At 37.3% G+C, this 19,615-nt stretch overlaps 1 protein-coding gene across 1 annotated transcript; it reads left to right on the top strand.

The window, feature by feature from the left end:
* Positions 1–15,077: 15,077 nt before the first annotated feature.
* On the top strand, positions 15,078–18,155 carry Ilk (integrin linked kinase). The gene is made up of 11 exons (XM_090175956.1): positions 15,078–15,133; positions 15,196–15,301; positions 15,469–15,730; positions 15,791–15,887; positions 15,962–16,042; positions 16,109–16,194; positions 16,257–16,488; positions 16,553–16,674; positions 16,740–16,839; positions 16,908–17,038; positions 17,767–18,155. The coding sequence occupies exons 2-11, from the start codon at positions 15,213–15,215 to the stop codon at positions 17,911–17,913; spliced, it is 1,347 nt and encodes a 448-aa protein (XP_090032082.1). The 5' UTR covers positions 15,078–15,133; positions 15,196–15,212; the 3' UTR covers positions 17,914–18,155.
* The last annotated feature ends 1,460 nt before the right edge of the window (positions 18,156–19,615 follow it).

The raw sequence follows: 19,615 nt of genomic DNA on the forward strand, positions 1-19,615 counted from the left end.
GTGCGTGTTTAAGACTGAAAGTGTTAAAGTAATTGTGAACTAACTCAAGTCAGCTGTAAGATAAAATTGATTGTTTTTTTGAATTGGAATAACCAAATTATACCCTTGAAATTATCAACTCAACATGTGAGGCTAATTAAGTAGATTGGAAGATATTAGTAGCGGACAGCTCTCAGCTGTTAATTAAGACAAGAGTGTATAGTAAGGTAGTTTGAATTTAGTTAAAATTACTCAGTATAATTTATGATATTTACTTAAGTGTAAGTGTGTTTTGGTTTATTTTCCAATCACGATGAACTAAGACAAATCTAGTCTTAGACACTTGAGTACCAGTTCTGTACAATTAAGTAGAAGGGATATATATTGTTGGGTTATTGATGAAAGTTAAATCTAGAACGTTACATAGACTGTTCTGAATAAAAATAAACATTTATAATTTTGCATAATTCTGGTTGCCATTTTATTTCTAATCACTCGCCCACAACATTACAGTTTTATTTTGGTGGTGCAAGGCGGGTGCAAATAGAATTCAGGTAAAAAAGACCTTTGGAAATTCTGGGGGGCTGGCCATTAAGTTATCCCCCCAGTTTAATTTTGCCGGTGGAATCTTCCCTCTTCTGGTGCAAGCTTTTATTTTGGTGGTGCAAGGCTGGTGCAAATAGAATTCAGGAAAAAAAGACCTTTGGAAATTCTGGGGGGGCTGGCCATTAAGTTAGCCCCCCAGTTTAATTTTGCCGGTGGAATCTTCCCTCTTCTGGTGCAAGCTTTTATTTTGGTGGTGCAAGGCGGGTGCAAATAGAATTCAGGAAAAAAAGACCTTTGGAAATTCTGGGGGGCTGGCCATTAAGTTGGCCCCCCAGTTTAATTTTGCCGGTGGAATCTTTCCTCTTCTGGTGCAAGCTTTTATTTTGGTGGTGCAAGGCGGGTGCAAATAGAATTCAGGAAAAAAAGACCTTTGGAAATTCTGGGGGGCTGGCCATTAAGTTGGCCCCCAGTTTAATTTTGCCGGTGGAATCTTCCCTCTTCTGGTGCAAGCTTTTATTTTGGTGGTGCAAGGCGGGTGCAAATAGAATTCAGGAAAAAAAGACCTTTGGAAATTCTGGGGGGCTGGCCATTAAGTTGGCCCCCCAGTTTAATTTTTCCGGTGGAATCTTCCCTCTTCTGGTGCAAGCTTTTATTTTGGTGGTGCAAGGCGGGTGCAAATAGAATTCAGGAAAAAAAGACCTTTGGAAATTCTGGGGGGCTGGCCATTAAGTTGGCCCCCCAGTTTAATTTTTCCGGTGGAATCTTCCCTCTTCTGGTGCAAGCTTTTATTTTGGTGGTGCAAGGCGGGTGCAAATAGAATTCAGGAAAAAAAGACCTTTGGAAATTCTGGGGGGCTGGCCATTAAGTTGGCCCCCCAGTTTAATTTTGCCGGTGGAATCTTCCCTCTTTTGGTGCAAGCTTTTATTTTGGTGGTGCAAGGCGGGTGCAAATAGAATTCAGGAAAAAAAGACCTTTGGAAATTCTGGGGGGCTGGCCATTAAGTTGGCCCCCCAGTTTAATTTTGCCGGTGGAATCTTCCCTCTTCTGGTGCAAGCTTTTATTTTGGTGGTGCAAGGCGGGTGCAAATAGAATTCAGGAAAAAAAGACCTTTGGAAATTCTGGGGGGCTGGCCATTAAGTTGGCCCCCCAGTTTAATTTTGCCGGTGGAATCTTCCCTCTTCTGGTGCAAGCTTTATTTTGGTGGTTCAAGGCGGGTGCAAATAGAATTCAGGGAAAAAAAGACCTTTGGAAATTCTGGGGGGCTGGCCATTAAGTTGGCCCCCCCAGTTTAATTTTGCCGGTGGAATCTTCCCTCTTCTGGTGCAAGCTTTTGTTTTGGTGGTTCAAGGCGGGTGCAAATAGAATTCAGGGAAAAAAAGACCTTTGGAAATTCTGGGGGGCTGGCCATTAAGTTGGCCCCCCAGTTTAATTTTGCCGGTGGAATCTTTCCTCTTCTGGTGCAAGCTTTTATTTTGGTGGTGCAAGGTGGGTGCAAATAGAATTTAGGTCTCTAATAAAATTTCGGGTTGCTGGGGGGGCTAACTTAACGGAGCCAGAAAGGAGACTTTCGTTGAACCCCCATAAAAATAGAACTTTATAATCGCTCCAACAAATCAGTTTTAGCTAGAATGTATTCAGGTTAACGTTGAATACGTTATTTATTTATTTAACAAATTACAAACTGCTAAGCTTTAGAGCTTATACGCAGCCTTGCAGGAGTATGACAAATGAGATAACATCATGGAATATAGCGTAATACAATTTATACATCAGAAGGGTGATCATTCTTCCTTTATTTTGTAATTTCTCCTATATTTCAATGCTTTCCTTTATTTTCCTATAATTTCACCATTTTTCCTTTATTTTCCTATAATTAGATATTATTTTGTATTTCGCGCGGTTTTTTCGAATTTCCCGCGTGCCTAGTTCGTTTTTCGTAATACAGATGGCGCTTAATGTACTAAATCCCTTTGATAAAATGTAAACTGCTTCTCCAAACAAAGAGTATGGAGGAAATAGAGATAAAACAACCGGGAGAGGTCCGCAACGAAACGTTCACCACCGAGGGGGTTGACAATGGGGAAAAACGTCTGTAAACCCAGCTTCAAAATAGCTCTTTGCTCCAAAGAACTGCACGGAACGAATTAAGAATATCGTCGTCTCCTTAAAAGAAGTTCCTTTTATCAGGGCCGGATTAAGACCTTGTGGGGCCCTAGGCCCAAGCTAATTTTGGTGCCCCTTTCCTCGCTCCCGCAATTTGTAATTAACAAATGGATGGAAACACAATTTCAATGTACACTTTAATAAATGATATTGCTTTACATGGTATTGGAAAATGTGGACGCATATACTAAAATTACACCGGAATAATTTTTTTTCTGAAAAGTTAATTTAAATTTAATTTTTTCGAAACTTCTTTTTTGCCCTAGGCCCAGGCCTAGTCGGCCTATTGGTTAATCCAGCCCTGCCTTTTATATTAAAACAAATTTAAATTTTATTTCTGCAAATTTTCCTATATGTTCCTATATTATCAAAGATAATACTCCAATATTTTCCTATAAATCGACTGTTGAATTTCCTATATTCCTATAAATTGTTTGGAGTTTTTCAGTGGTCACCCGGCATCAGGGATCGCGCGAATGTAATCACGCACACATTGACTGGCGACTTTCACATTTGAGGACGCGATCAGGGAGTGAATTCCATCTGGCAATAGTTCTGTTTTATTGTATAATTGTTATGCGGGTTATTACGACCAAGATGGAGAACTCCACTTTTATTAATGTTAAATTGCATATCATGGTCAGCATCTAAATCTTTTTGTAAACATGCTTTATCGAAATCTGTGGCAACTGGATGACAAGTTTAGAGTCATCAGCAAACAGGTTAATGCGACTGTGCTGAACGATCTGTGGCATAGAGTTTATGACATTTTGAAAATAGGATTGGCCCAAGCACGCCACCTTGAGGAACACCACTAGTAGGACTGAGCGGGGCTGATATATGACCTTGAAGTACAACTGAATGTTTACGATTGGATATGAAATCGGCAAGCCAGGTAAGCGCTGTGTCCGTCACACCAGCCCCACGTAAGGCGTCGATGAGCCCCCGGTGAGGGATAGTATCAAAAGCTTTACTAAGATCAAGATAGATGACGTCAACAGGTTTACCGTCATCCAGCCAGGAAGTCCAATCTTTGTTTGCTTGTAGAGTCCGACGCCGATGTAAAAATGATCAGCGGTGGCGTGTCTCATTTTTAGAGCCTTCAACGACGGTGGCGTAAGGATAATTTAACCAGCGGCGGCGGCGCTTGACGGCGTAACAGTGGCGGATGCAGTGGGGGGAGGTGCCCCCACTTTGACGTATAAGATTTGCATGTGATTTGATTTTATGTTATTACACTCATATCTCAAAATGTCATTTAGCGCCCCTAACAAACGGGTTCATACTCTTTCATAGAATTTCTGCTAGAAATCATTCATTGAACAAAAATTATAATGACTAGAGCAAGAGCCCTTGGATTTTTTTTAGAAAATAGGAAAATAGTACGGCGTCGCGCGCCGAAAAAATCACCTATCGGCAGCGGCGCGCCGTAAATAAGGGAAAAGCCAGCGTGGCGGCGTGAACAGCGGCGGCGTTGGACTCTAGTTGCTTGAAGAAGGTGGTACAAGAATATTTAGGCCGAAATCCATGCTGGGACGGATGTAAGAACTCACAAGGAGACTACCCGAGGTGGTTATCACCGATTTTGTTGAAACTCGGGGGTTAGGTAGACCTTATGGTAGTATGAAAATTCGCAAAGGGAAAAGTTGCAATGGGCTTTAGTTTTCCTATGGCAACCCAAAATGTTTTTGACCTCTCCATTTAAAAACGCATGGGATTTTCTAGGTTACCCAAATTTTGTTAAAATTTAACCAAAATTTATCAATTTTAGCCAAAATCATTGATCAATTTTACCCAAAATAGGTCAAATTAATCTTTTTGGGTATGTTTTGAAAATAAAAAAATTTCAAATTTTTTAAGTAAGTTCCCTGTAAAACCTGCTTTTTTAAATGGAGATTTTTTGTTTTTGAGAGATCAAAAACATTTTCGGTTGCCATGGGAAAACTAAAGCCCATTGCAACTTTTCCCTTTGGCAATTTTCATACTACCATAAGGTCTACCTAACCCCCGAGTTTCAACAAAATCGGTGATAACCACCTCGGGGAGTCTCCTTGTCAGTGTCAGTTAGAAACTTTCTCAATGAGTCATCAGCCAGCCTCTCACCAACCCTAGAAACTTGACAGGTCTATAGTTGGAAGGAGTGTTACGAAGACCAGCTTTATGGATCGGTGTAATGATGGCAATTTCCAGTCGCTGGTAACTCACCAGACGCAAAGCTTTGGTTAATAATAATTGATAACGGAAGTGCAATTGATGGAGCTATTTTTTTCAGAAGGTACGGATACAATTCATCCGGTCCAGCCAGGGTTGGAAAAAACCCGGCAACAACAGATTTTTGCCGGGACATGTGCGAAAAACTGTTAAAAACCGATAAAAATGAAAAAAAAAAACGGCAAAAAGTGGAAAAAACTCTTTTCGTGCAAAATTTGGTCATTGCAAATAGGAGATATGAAAAAAAGGCCAGAAGAAGAGTGAATAGAATAGAAGAATATACTGCTTTTATTATTTATTTATTTTTTTATTGAATTTTGCCACTAGAGGTGGAAAAAACCATGGAAGTACGATTTTCCACACGGATTTTAACAGGAAAACAATAGGTGGAAAAAACCGCGGAAAAATCTAGTTTTTTTCACCCGGTTTTTTCAAGCTTTGGCAAAATTGTGCCAACCCTGGGTCCAGCGGCATGGAGATGATTCAAAGCAAGAAGTTCTTTTAGCACAGATGATTCAGTACATGTAAATGTCTTAATACAAGGACGATCAGGATTTGAATTTTGAGTAGGTGAAGTACTATGTCTTTGAGTCGAAGTATTTAGTTTTGAAGATACTTCTACAAAATGCTTGTTTAGAACGTCCGCCATTGATTCCGGATTTGATGTTAAAGATTAGTCAGAAGTTTTCATTTCGGTAATAGTAAATTTCGTTTTGCGGAGGCTGTTAACATGACTGTAAAATGCTTTTGGGTGAATTCTAATTTGCTCAGTGAGGTGGTTTTCAAATTTCCTTTTAAAATTACGAGAGGCGTTTGTTGTAGCATTTCTGGCATTTTTATAATTGGAGTACGCTTTTTCAACCTGAGAGCCAGAATAGTATCTTGCTTTAGATCGCACATATTTCCGCCAAGCCACAGTTTTGAACTGACGGGATTTAGAGAAGCGGCTTGAAAAATGAACTGGATAAGGCCTATATGGGCGACGAAAAGGAACGTAAAGATCTATTCCACAATTCAGTATATTTAAAAAGGTGGTCAAACAGGTATTGAAGTTAAGATCATTCAATTCAGTTGACCATGTGAATTGTGAGAGATAAGCGTTCATAGTCTCCATGGAAAAAGTCTCTACAAAGTCGTGTTGGAGCTGTTTCCGAATGTTGATTAGGACATGACAATTTAAAAGTTAGAACGTTATGGTCACTGCTGCCAAAAGGTGGATAGTGCAATATGTCATAGACCATTTGATCCTCAAGCGAGAAGATTAAGTCCAGTACGCTAGGGAGCTGGAAAAGGTAACCAAGGCGAGTGAAATCTGTGACATGTTGGAAAATATTATGTTTTAAAATCGATTCAAGAAAACATTTGGTAACCTGATCCGCTTCAGGAAATGGTAGTACTGATTTCCAGAGTACATGAGGATATTTAAAATCACCCATTAATAATGGTTCCATCCGCTCACTTTCACAATATTGGACAAGACAGTCAATTACAGTCAAGACTTCACAATGATTTTTGTAGGAAGGTGAGCGATACACCACGCAGAACAGAATAACCATGGAAGACAGAACACATTTAACAGTTAGATAGTCAAGCCCATTTAATTCGGAAAAATTGTCTAAAACATCCGCAGGAATAAGCGATATTTGGCTTGCGTTAAAAGTAGTTGGAAAAAGCAGTGCCACACCGCCACCCTTCTTAGATCCACAACGGTCTTGACGAAAGATGTTGAAATTAGGAAGCCTCAGTTCACTGTTAAGAATTTCAGGTTTCAGCCCAGTTTCAGTTATAGACACAATATTAGTATTATTGGTATTAATTATGGATGTCAGCTCAGAAAGTTTGTACGACGTAAGCGTGCAAGCATTGATATAGAGAATATTGAATTCGTTGAATTTTGTTCGCACTAAGGAAGCCGAAAAAGTTGGTGTTTTGTAAGATTGTTCTTAAATTTAAAAGGAAAAAGAATTTAGCTCTTGGATTTAAAGGGGTAAAGGTTGCGGTTGTTGAAGATAGTAGCATAGTTGTATGGGTGGCACAAAATCGTTGCGTAGAATGTTTGAGTATAGTGTTAAGGCTGGTTTACACTAAGGCAAAACCGCCGTGACGGCGGGCGCTAACTTTTGAAATCCTCGTTAGGCCTAATAGAAAATTTTTGCGTTCACGCCCGCCGTCACGACGGTTTTGCGCTAGTGAAAACCAACCCTTATGAAGAAGAGGGGGAAGTGTTGGTAAAGAGTTAAAGTTAATTTGGCTATATACAATATTTACAGAAGAACCAGAAAGTGATACTTTCTGGGGCTCGATCAGTTTTTTGAACCAGCCGAAACAGGTTGTGCGGGAAGCTTGGGTGGTCTTAGTTGTGACCGCGTTAACACCTTTCCTCTGCGAATACAAAGATCGCTTTCTTCCATAACAAGACGTTGTTTCAACTCTGCAACAACAATACGATGGGCTAGTCGTTGGGTCGGCGAACGATCCATTGAACAGGAAAATTTCACATTGCTATCTCTAAGTTTCAGAGACTTGACTTCACCCAGAAAATGATACTTAAGGTCCAATGATGGAAATTCGATCTTTATTGTACGACAATAGTTGGCGGCCGAAGGTTGAGATTGTCGAGATCGCAGTCGAGAAATTTTAACAAAATTTATTTGATCGGGCTCTATAAGAGTTGTTGAATAGCTGGTGTATCAGTAGCAGGATCTTCACTGTCAGGGAAGTTATGTAACATGGCATTAAATAGCCGGTTGGAATTCTCTTGGTCATGTGAAATAGCTGCCACCGATTCTTGAACCTTCTTTGCTATTTGTTGGTCAATGTTAAGGTCTATAGAGGCAACGGTATTTCGCATGTGCTCATCTAAGTTAGCAGGTAGAACGGAATTTTTAACTTCTGTACGTAGAGCGTCCATAGTTTCTTCTAGAAATTGAAAATGACGGTTAATATCAACATGGGAGGTAGTCATTGCTTGTGAGAGGCGAGCACATCCGTTATCTATATTTTTGGGACTTTGAAGCAGGGCACTATGATTAGACTGAACAGTAGTCTTCAGATTGAGTAATTCATGGCCTTGACTGTTGAGATTTTCATTTAGTGAAAATAACTGGTCTTTCTGGTCCTCAAGATCAGCACCATTCACTTCTACCTCAGCAAAGTATTTGTTGACATCATCTAGTTGCTGAGTAAACGAGGACGTGAGAGCTTTCACAGTGTCATTCAGAGTGGAGATGGCGGCATCTCTGTATTTCACATCCATTTGCAACTGTTTAACCTGTTCTTTGAGGGTGTCTTGCGAAGTCGAAAGGGCGTAAAATTGAGATTGGAGTACACGGAGGGCAGCCTCCAGGTCCATAACAGGTTTTGTAGTGGAGATGTCAATGGGATGATATGAGTCATTGACAGTTGCAACATCATACTTCGGGCTACTCTCCATTGTTGCCATTTCTTCTTCATTTCCATTCGCCTCCACTCCATGATTGCCGGCCACGATAAGTTATTAGCCTTCACACTTCGCAGATCTCAACTTGAGCAACATTTCTGAAGGTTCTTCAATAGTATTTTCCGATCTTCCCTCTACACGAGATCGCAAAAACGAAGTAACTAGCCTCTGAGACATATAACAATAAGTTGAAACTATCAATTAAACTAAACTAAACTAAGCCCTAATAATTTTTAAAAAAAACAATATATCCGAAAAAAAACGCAAAGCCTAAAAATAAATTGAAGATTGAAATATAAAAAACTGCACGAGCGAAAAAATATGCGACTGCACGAGACAAATTCTGTGATTCCATGATTCCCTTAAGAAAAACCACGCCTCTCAACCATTCCTTGAAGACACTCCGGTAAGATCGCAGGAGAATATCTTCCATGAATCATGAAAACATAGCTATAGTTTTCGGTATTCTCTGTTAACCTGACATATTCTCTATTAACATCCTGAGATACAGGGCTGATTTAGCAACACTAAAAATTGTCTCAACATGGTCATTCACCCCAAGTATTAAAAAATATCTCCTTTAGCCATAGTTGAAATAGTTTATCTTATAAACTAACTATTCAAGAACCGTTGGAGGCTGTCAGTGCCAAGGTCTAGTAAAGGGCCTACAAAATGGTTCAGAGTTTGCAACATAAAATAAGAAGACAATGGAAAATAGATTAAAATTTAATTATTAACTTTTATTTAATTAACTATTAGCTTGAGATTAATCCACAATGTTGAGCCAATAATTTATTTAATGATCAATAGATTTATTTCGCTAACACAAGAGCTTATTATAATCTTCAGATTACACTAGGTTTTCAACGACTTTTTAAAAGTCAAAAAAGTTCTTCTTGGGCGATTCGTCGAACTTGGACTATGGAGATTTTGTATAGACTCACGGATACGCTACGGAATAAGCTCACATTTTTCGTATTTCAAGAGCCTTTGGATGTTTTCATTTGAACCATCAATATTGAATTGTCATCAGTCCCTAGGATGTGAAGGGCTGCGCAGAACCGTCCCTTGGGTAGGGCGAGAGGGGCAGGGGCCCAGGGCGCGATAAGTTTAATACGCATCTTTTCGATTGAACGAAAATAGGTAAAAATATAAACAGAAATTACCTTTATTTATGATTATCAAGTAATTTGGTATTAGTACAGATATTATTCTAAGAATTACAAGGAATTTCCGGATTTTAAAATTTTAAGAACTTTAGGACTTCTTGAGAGGTGAAAATGCATAGTTTTCAAAACTTTTTTTTGGTACGAGCTAACGAAAAACGCCTGTTTCCTGATCTCCTGAAGTTATTTTGTAAAACGCAACAAGGTAACACCCATCCAAGCTAAAGATGGTAGAACGGGTAATGATATAGCTGCATATTCACGGTTGAAATTTGTACATTCATGGTAGTAATTAATACGAAGAAGTTTATTTCAAACCATCTTCTGAGTTTGATGATAATTAGCCTTAAAACGTGTATACTAGGATACAGTGGCGTAGCCAGAAATTCGTCAACGGGGGGTCTAAGTATGTGAATGTTAAGAGGGGGGTCGAGAAGGGGGTGTAAATTTTTAACAGTCAAAGGTAGGAACAAGGGGGGTCTGAACCCGGAAACCCCCTTGTGTACGCCACTGCTAGGATATTAAATCTGCGCTTTGATGTTGATTGTTCAGAATTTTATATTATTTTGCAAGTTCCAGGAATTTATTTTGTTGATTGAATATGTAATATCATAAGCCTATCATAAGCATAGGTCTACCATAGGAGCCCATGTTAACAGCGTTGTCCTGTAGATAAGAAAATTAACGTACGACGATAGGGCAGTAGCGCCATCTTCATTTTCAAAATTTCTACATCTAAACTATATTCTCTTACTTGGTAGAGCAACCACGCTCGGCGGCTTGGGTTAATAATGCCACACATAATGCGTCTAAATCTCAAAATTTCAAAATAAATACCTTTAGAAACAAGTTGTCTTATATTTTAAACCAGTTTTGGGTTCTGATGAATCATTTTGCAACGATAAGTGTTAATTTTAAAGGGCAACGCAAGTGACCATGCAGGGGGTAAATTAACTTATAGATAAAAAGAACGACTGCGCATGCGCTATCTGCCATAGCCTTTCCCTCTGTAAAAAAAGCAGAACCATATTTGCCGAATTTATTTTGTATAAATGAGCCTCTCGCGGTTTTTACGCAAAATCCATGCATTCTTTAGTCGCGAAAATGGCCGAGGAAAGTGAAGTCTCCGTGCTTATACCGACAAATCGGATCCTAAACTTCTACAAAATAAATGTAATAAAAAAAGATAAATATTCTGTCGGGGTATAATGATAGGGAAATTGTTAAGGGAGACGGGATATAGGAGTGTGTGTGGTGTTGAATTTTCTTAATCCAATGTGAGGCTAGCGGCAGAGATTTACCGCGTCCAAGGCCTAATGTTTCAACTTCCATTATTAAAAATATTCAATTCACAAATAATTTTATTCCAAAACATTGTTAAATCGAAAATATCAAAGTCCAACTCTCGGAAACTAACCCAGTTCTTTTCTCCATAATAAATAAATTAAGCTAGGCCTAAATTCGTGGGTTCGTTGATTGCGAGCTAACTCGGCGAAGAAAATCGAAAAATTCACGAATGAGAGCGAAATTGCGCCACGTGGCTACACCAAGGAGAATATGGCTTTCGCGCTGTATAAAATCATCCTTGGAAAACCTACTTACGGCTTGTTGAAGAAAACATAGTTCCCCCCCCTGCATGACCACTTGCGTTGCCCTTTAAGTTTGAAGGTGATAAAATTGCGAATAAGCCTTGGTTATGGTGCTAAGGGCTCCCGCCTCGCGGCGGAGATTTCTCCCGCATGGTTCTAAGTTTAAAAACGTTCGCGCACGCCTTCTGCGCATTAATCATGCAACGCGTGAAATTCATTTGGGGAAATGCCTAGTTGAGAACATAACCACTAGGAGGTGCAGATTTTTAATACCTACCTCCAGGAATTCATACCTCTAACTTAGAGGTATGAATTCCTGCTACCTCTTAATAACGGGAATGTGATCGTCAAAAATGTGGCTAAAGGCGCATTTTCATGCTCGCTGGTAGCGGGTAAAAATTGTCGAAATCCGCTTCCGCTACACACTTTTTCACTTTCCGCGTCGATCTGTTTCAAACAGATATTTTAGCTTTATTTTCACGCTTGCGAGTGGCGGATGCGAATTTTGACGATTTTTATCCGCTACCAGCGAGCATGAAAATGGCCCTTTAGACCTTTGCTTATATGGACCTTATGATAGGTTTATGGTAATATGATAGAATTTGTTTAAGTTTTCATTTGTTTTTAAAGAACTGATTTAGTTTCCAATGTTCTGTAACCTGTTTGATGAGACGAGCGGAATCTGTATTGTTTACTGAGCTGAGCGTGACAGAGCGGTATTCAGTTAGATATTGAGCGAATGAGAGAACAGGCAACTTCCTTGGTAGATTGAGCCAAAGAAGAGATGAGCTATAAACGTTTGCGAGTGTCAAGTATGATAGTTCGCGCGTACGAAGTATAAACGTTTGCGAGTGTCAAGTATGATAGTTCGCGCGTACGAAGTATAAACGTTTGCGAGTGTCAAGTATGATAGTTCGCGCGTACGAAGTATAAACGTTTGCGAGTGTCAGGTAAACATGGTAGTTCGCGGGTACAAAGTATGCTCGTTTGCGTAAAGTGAGACAAAAGTATGAGATATAGTAGAAAAGTATACAATCGTGTGAAGTAAGAATTTTGTCCGGTTTCGCGTGCCATACATCACTGATTTACCCACACCTAGGAGCAACAAACACAAGGAGAACGCAGCTAGCCTTGAAACACGCTAAGGCAGTGTTGTGTACAAATTTCATTGGTCTAGTCTTTACGCTGAACGTTTTACTAAAAGGGGGAAGACAATTTCCGAATTTCCCCCTTCCGACGGCAGCAGGTGGGCTCTAATGCGTCTAACCAATGAAAAATGTACGCAAGAAAATGCACGACTTTTGACGGGTTGAGTTTCTCTTGTGTGGGGTGCTGTGTTTGTTGCTGCTAGCCCACATGCACACGGCCTTCGTGTAATTTCCTTGTGCATATTTCCAACGGCAGAAGAAGATGAAAATTTCACCGTCGACAATAATTGGCATTATCAAATTCTTCCGCATGTAATTCAATAATTCTACAGACTAGTTAGAGAAGATATATGGTCAACAAATACTAGTAGACTAGTAATGGCTATTATTGGCTCTAAAAGACTAAAAGTCGCTTGATGAATTAGGCCTAAGGTGGTGCCTTGGGTATTAGCCTAGCTGATTATTATTATTATTATTGATAAGTTCAATTTTCTGAAGTAATTTATTTAAAGCCTATATTAACACGAGTCAAGTTGACTAAGTCAACATTTCCCCCAACTTTGTTGGTGAACGTAGTTTTCTACTTCTGTTCGCCAAACACGTTGCGTTGTCAAAAACGCGCTCGAAAAAATGTTCAGCTTCTCTGAGCCGCATAATCCTTTAGGCAGATTAGGCAAAGTACCTAGGGCCTACGAAACTTTTAGGAGACATTAGGGCCTACGATTATATATAATAGGGCCTACGAAGGTCCGAAAAGTCGGTAAATAAGATATTTTTGCCTAAGGCCTTGGAGCTTCTGATTGACCAACTTTGATACGCGCTGTTGCGCGACAGCACGTCATCCAAGTTGGCCGTGGTCTTTTCTATAGTTGGTTACCATGGTAACTATGGAGCTAATGATTTCGGAGATCCGGTAAGAAGTGGGTAAACGCAATTAACTACGCGCGAGGCATCAATTTCGAATCTAGGATACGGGGTTTATATTATCTTTGATAGCACTACACAAAATATTAAATCGATTTCTCGATTGTAACAGCGCGCGATACGTCGTGCTCGGTGGCACGTTTCATAAAGCTTATATAACCTATATTATAGGTGTTAGTTGTTACATGCCACGATAATAAAGTTCAGTAACATGTTTCTTGTGCCGTGGACCTGCGATAAATCGTTGGTATGGGATTTCACTGGCACTTAATCACTAGCACTAACGAATTTGAGTTCTACAGTCGCTCTCTGGACCCTATTCCAGGTTGAATAGAAGAAGAAATCTAATTACTATAAAATCTTTGTTTGTTTAAAGCTGTAGCCCCTTGGTTCCTTTTGCTTTGGTAGCATTCGGCTCGAAACCGATGAACTGCAGCCTCTCTTTCAACACTTTTCCCCGTGTATCTCCCTCTAGGATAGCTCTTTCCTCCAAGCCTTCCTCGAGGAAGGTTCTACTCATTGTCAAAGTTTCTTTTGGTAATATATAAATATTTTTGTGTTGGAAATAGAGAAACAGTACAAAATATTACTTTGTAGAAAAATAGTACAAAATATTACTTTGTAGAGAAATAGTACAAAATATTACTTTGTAGAAAAATAGTACAAAATATTACTTTGTAGAGAAATAGTACAAAATATTACTTTGTAGAAAAATAGTACAAAATATTACTCTGTAGAGAAATAGTACAAAATATTACTTTGTAGAAAAATAGTACAAAATATTACTTTGTAGAGAAATAGTACAAAATATTACTTTGTAGAAAAATAGTACAAAATATTACTTTGTAGAGAAATAGTACAAAATATTACTTTGTAGAAAAATAGTACAAAATATTACTCTGTAGAGAAATAGTACAAAATATTACTTTGTAGAAAAATAGTACAAAATATTACTCTGTAGAGAAATTGTACAAAATATTACTTTGTAGAAAAATAGTACAAAATATTACTCTGTAGAGAAATTGTAAAAAATATTACTTTGTAGAAAAATATTACAAAATATTACTTTGTAGAGAAATAGTATAAAATATTACTCTGTAGAGAAGTTGTAAAAAATATTACTTTGTAGAAAAATAGTACAAAATATTACTTGTAGAGAATAGCACAAAATATTACTTTGCAGAGAAATAGTACAAAATATTACTTTGTAGAGAAAGAGTACAAAATATTACTTTGTAGAGAAATAGTACAAAATATTACTTTGTAGAGAAATAGTACAAAATATTACTCTATAGTGAAATGGTACAAAATATTACTCTGTAGAGAAATAGTACAAAATATTTTTTTATAGAGAAATAGTACAAAATATTACTCCGTAGAGAAATAGTACAAAATATTTTTTATAGAGAAATAGTACAAAATATTACTCTATAGAGAAATAGTACAAAATATTACTCCGTAGAGAAATAGTACAAAATATTACTCCGTAGATAAATAGTATAAAATATTACTCTATAGAGAAATAGTACAAAATATTACTCGATAGAGAAATAGTACAAAATATTACTCCGTAGATAAATAGTTTAAAATATTACTCTATAGAGAAATAGTACAAAATATTACTCGATAGAGAAATAGTACAAAATATTACTCGATAGAGAAATAGTACAAAATATTACTCTGTAGAGAAATAGTACCAAATATTCCTCTGTAGAGAAATAGTACAAAATTTTACTCTGTAGAAAAATAGTACAAAATATTCATAGTCTTTGGTTTTCTCCAATGTGTTTAAAAGGTTGATTTCAGCATTCGTACGCCCTTTAGGAACAGAGTGCCTTCTTCAAATCGCCGATAGATGGCGGATAAATAAATGTGACGTAAGAGAATTCGCTACGGTGAGAAACTGAGAATCGCTCGGCCACAGAAATTCTGTGACAGCAGAATACTTTGCCTTATTCATTCTCCAAGGTGTGAATTTTTGTAACCAAGGCCCATTTTTATTTATATTCATATTTAGTTTATTATTGAAGTGATTTATAACCAAATCATGGAAGACGTATTTCATTGGAGTAGAGAAGGAAATGCATTTCAAGTTCGAGTGTGGCTTGATGATACTGAAAATGACATGAACCAAGGGTATGATTTTGTCATTGGCTTATTTCGTTTTGATGTCATCTCCTTATATGGCTAAGTCAAAGATTTTGGGTGGGTGGGACCTTAAGATTTGCATTTTTTTCCGATAAATCTTTTTTGCATTTCTTATTACCAGTAATTTATTGATTTAAATACTCTTTGGAATTCAGAGATGATCATGGATTTAGTCCTCTGCATTGGGCTTGCAAAGAAGGCAGGCCCAATATTGTAGAAATGCTTCTTCATCGGGGAGCTAGAATAAATTCTACGAACATGGGAGATGATACGGCTTTACATTTGGCATCTGCTCATGGTCACAGAGATATAATTCACATGCTCTTACGCAATAAAGCAGATGTAAATGCAGTGAACGAACATGGAAACACACCATTACATTATGCTTGTTTTTGGGGATATAGTGCAATCGCTGAGGTATAGTCTAAATTAACGCAAGAAGTGATGAAGTGATCTAAACTTGGGAATTTTTTGTAGGATTTAGTCAATCAGGGGGCAGTCGTTTCTATATCAAATAAATATAACGAAACACCCCTTGATAAAGGCCGGGGACAGTTGTCACAAAGACTACATGGTAATATAAATCTAAATGGACCAATTGCATTTTTTTTTCTAGTTTGCGATAACATTATTTTTATTTAAATTCAGAAATTGCCACTCAAATGGGACAAGAATTAAAGAAAATCCCATATAAAGATCAAAGTTGGATGGGGACAAAATCAAGAACAAGTTTGTGAATTTTGTAACTTATTTAACCTTTTAGTAATAACATAAAATTGATCTAAATTTAATTAGGAGATGCGACCTTGTCAAGACATTCAGGAATCAATATCAACGAGATTGGTTTTCAGACAAAAATTGCCAGCACACCATCCGGCGAGGTAATACTATGCCTTAATTTAATCAACTAATATTTATATTAATAATCTTAATTACCGTATAGACTTGGAGAGGCATGTGGCAAGGCAATGATGTTGTGGCCAAAGTTCTTAGAATATTAGACGTAACACCGAGACATTCCAGAGATTTTGCCGATGAATACCCTCGTCTTCGAATATTTTCTCATCCAAATGTGGTGCCGGTCATAGGCTGCTGTAATAGTCCACCAAATTTAATTATTATCAACCAATTTATGCCATTTGGATCTTTGTACTCTGTTTTACACGAAAGAACTGGTAATTTACTTCTTCTATGGCTTATTTAAAGTCTCAGTTTTTAAATGAAGTTGTCTATTTTCAGGGATTGTTGTGGATACGGCGCAAGCATTGAAATTTGCTATCGATATTGCTCGAGGAATGGCATTTTTACATAGTCTTGAACCTCCAGTTGTTAGATACTATCTCAGTAGCAAGCATGTTATGGTAATGTATCTTATTCTATTCAATCCTATTATTATATAATAAATAAACACTGCTTTTTCGTTTAGATTGACGAAGATTTAACTGCCAGAATAAATATGGCAGATACAAAGTTTTCCTTCCAAGAAAAAGCCAGAATGTATAGTCCAGCCTGGATGGCGCCGGAAGGTATTAAATGTTTTTTTTAATTGATTGTATTTAATGGAATAATAAAAAAATCCCTTTTTATCTACTAGCGCTCCAGAAGAAACAAGATGAATTAAATGCCAGAGCTGCGGATATGTGGAGCTACGCTGTGCTGCTCTGGGAACTGGCTACGCGAGAGGTACCGTTTTCAGATTTAACACCAATGGAAATTGGCATGAAAGTGAGTATTTTATGTTTTAATCAGGCTCGGACATAAGTATACAAAAACGAATTTAGTAGGTTTGTGCGATTAGTGGTTTTAGGCAATCGAGTTATCGAGTACCAAATTTATTTTTCTAGTATTCGAGTCAAGTATTATTGAAGTAGAGTCGAGTAATCAAGTACTTGATTAAGGGGAAACTTACTCTTATTCGAGTCGAGTAACTAAAAAAAAACAAGTTATATATTTTTAACGAGTCAGGTTATCGAGTACTTGATTAGGAGCTGGTTTTATTCAAGAAATTATAAAATTAAATTTAAAAGGAGTATTAAGTAACTTTTAATGCTGAAAATTATTCCTTTAATTTAAATGAACCACCGTTTCCACAAATTTGTAGGTACCGTTTATTGCCCCCCAAAACGTTGTAAAAAACTAAAAACCCTTCTTTGAACTTTGAAGCAATGAGGATATTAAAAACAAATACTAGAAAAGTTTAGAGAGCAGCTTATTTGAGTAATCGTAAACCCGAATATGCATTTTTTTGGTACTCTGTAATCGACGATTATTCTCCGAGGTCTAGTTCCAGTACTTGACCTCGAGAAAGGCAGAGTCATTGCTTGCACCAGATTATATATTAAAAAAACTGTGGCCGATTTATTATGGTGCTATTAACTAATATACAATCGGAGATTTTAGATGTTTTCAGTCTAAGCTTGATCTTAATTATTTTAAATTTTTTTACTCTTTAGATTAGCTTGGAAGGATTGAGAGTTACGATACCGCCTGGTATTTCTCACCATCTTTCACGATTAATCAGAATATGTATGAATGAAGATCCTGGAAAAAGGCCAACTTTTGATATGATTATTCCCATTTTGGAAAAAATGAAGCAGTGATTTGTGCATAAAAATATTTATGGTTTACTCTATTTTTCATCATGCCAAATTTCGTGTTATATAAATTTAAATATATTTACCTAATCGTAGCTTTACAAAATCATGTTTCAAAATGTAGTTGGAAGATAAGTAAAAAATTTGACTTAACAGTATTTTTGTTGTATTGCATTTTAAAATATTTAAATGAGGAAAGTGCCTTGAAACTGTACCAATTTTAATAAATTTTAACTTTTTAACGTTTATATCATTGCTTTTAATTTTTGTATGTAAGTTTTAATCAACTCGCTTTCATAATCCTATTAGCCTCTAAATTCTAAAATGCCAAAAATAGAAAAAATAGATAAAAATTGACAAAAAAAAATCAAAACTGATCAACTTTTGATCAATTTGAGGTCAAAATCCCATGTTATTTTCAATGGGAAAATTTAATATTTTGTGCTGTCAAAAACATTTTTCGTTGCCATGGCAAAACGGTTGCCCATTGAATAAATTCCCTTTAGGATTTTTCATGATACACGAAGGTCTACCAATCCCCGGAGTTTGAACAAAATCGGTGAGTTACACTTTGGGATGTCTCCTTGTAAGTAGTGAGAATTAGGGCTGTGCGGGTATTGATACCCGACCCGATACTCGGTCGGGTATCGGGTCGGGTATCCGCCCCGATACCCGAAATTTAAATTTTTAAATACCCGAAAGTGATCGGGTATTAAATTTTTTACCGCCAAATATTCGGGTATTCAAATTTTCCCGCCAAATATTCGGGTATTCAAATTTCCCGCCAAATATTCGGGTATTCAAATTTTCCCGCCAAATATTAGTTAACCTTGACCAAACCGCCCAGGACTATTTTAGTATTTTCATATTTTACTCTAGTCTTCCTTAGCTATCTAAATGATCTCAAAGTTGAAGTTCATGTATTTTATCATATTTTACAGCTAAAATATGATATTTCAACATATGTCTCTAATGAAATTGTACTAAAATACTAAAATAAAAGGATTGTTTTTGAATTTTGGATAAATAAAAGTTTAATTATTTAATTCCCTTAAATAATGTAACTACCCGATAATTACCCGTTATTTTTAGTATCCGAATAGTTATTTTGCTTAGGCTTAAATACCCGAATACCCGATAAAAATTGGCTACCCGACCCGATACCCTAAAGAAATATTTCTGATTTACCTGTACCCGACCCGAACCCGAAAAAGCACTACCCGCACAGCCCTAGTGAGAATTCTCACTATCCCATGGGGAGAATTCTTATCATTTTGACGTGAGCCTGGGCTATTTAAAAGTCGCAAAATGCCGTTTGAATCAGTGGCGTAGGCGGGGTGGGCACAGGGGGCACGTGCCCCCCCCCAAAACGTATGGTTGTATGTACAATTTTTTATTTTTTGTTTTACTTTTTTGCATTGTGTGCCCTCCCCGAAATCAAATCCTGGCTACGCTACTGGTTTGAATTTTGCTACTTTTCCGCGCGAGCACCAGAAATAGGGCTGTAAAAATCCAACAATATGATTAATAGAATTTTCTTTGATAGAGATTTTTAAAAAGCAAGTGTGGCCCTTAAAAACAGAGCCAGAATATAGTAATTCTTACCAATCTTACAGGATGGTCTAAAATTTATTGCCAATGAAGCGCTTCTGGTTTTATCTAAACATTAATTAAGGTCAGCTGTTTGCTATTAGCCAACCGTTTGGTC

The sequence above is a fragment of the Leiobunum rupestre genome, chromosome 5 (genome assembly GCF_980474605.1).
Source record: "Leiobunum rupestre chromosome 5, qqLeiRupe1.1.hap1, whole genome shotgun sequence".
Lineage (NCBI taxonomy): Eukaryota > Metazoa > Arthropoda > Arachnida > Opiliones > Sclerosomatidae > Leiobunum > Leiobunum rupestre.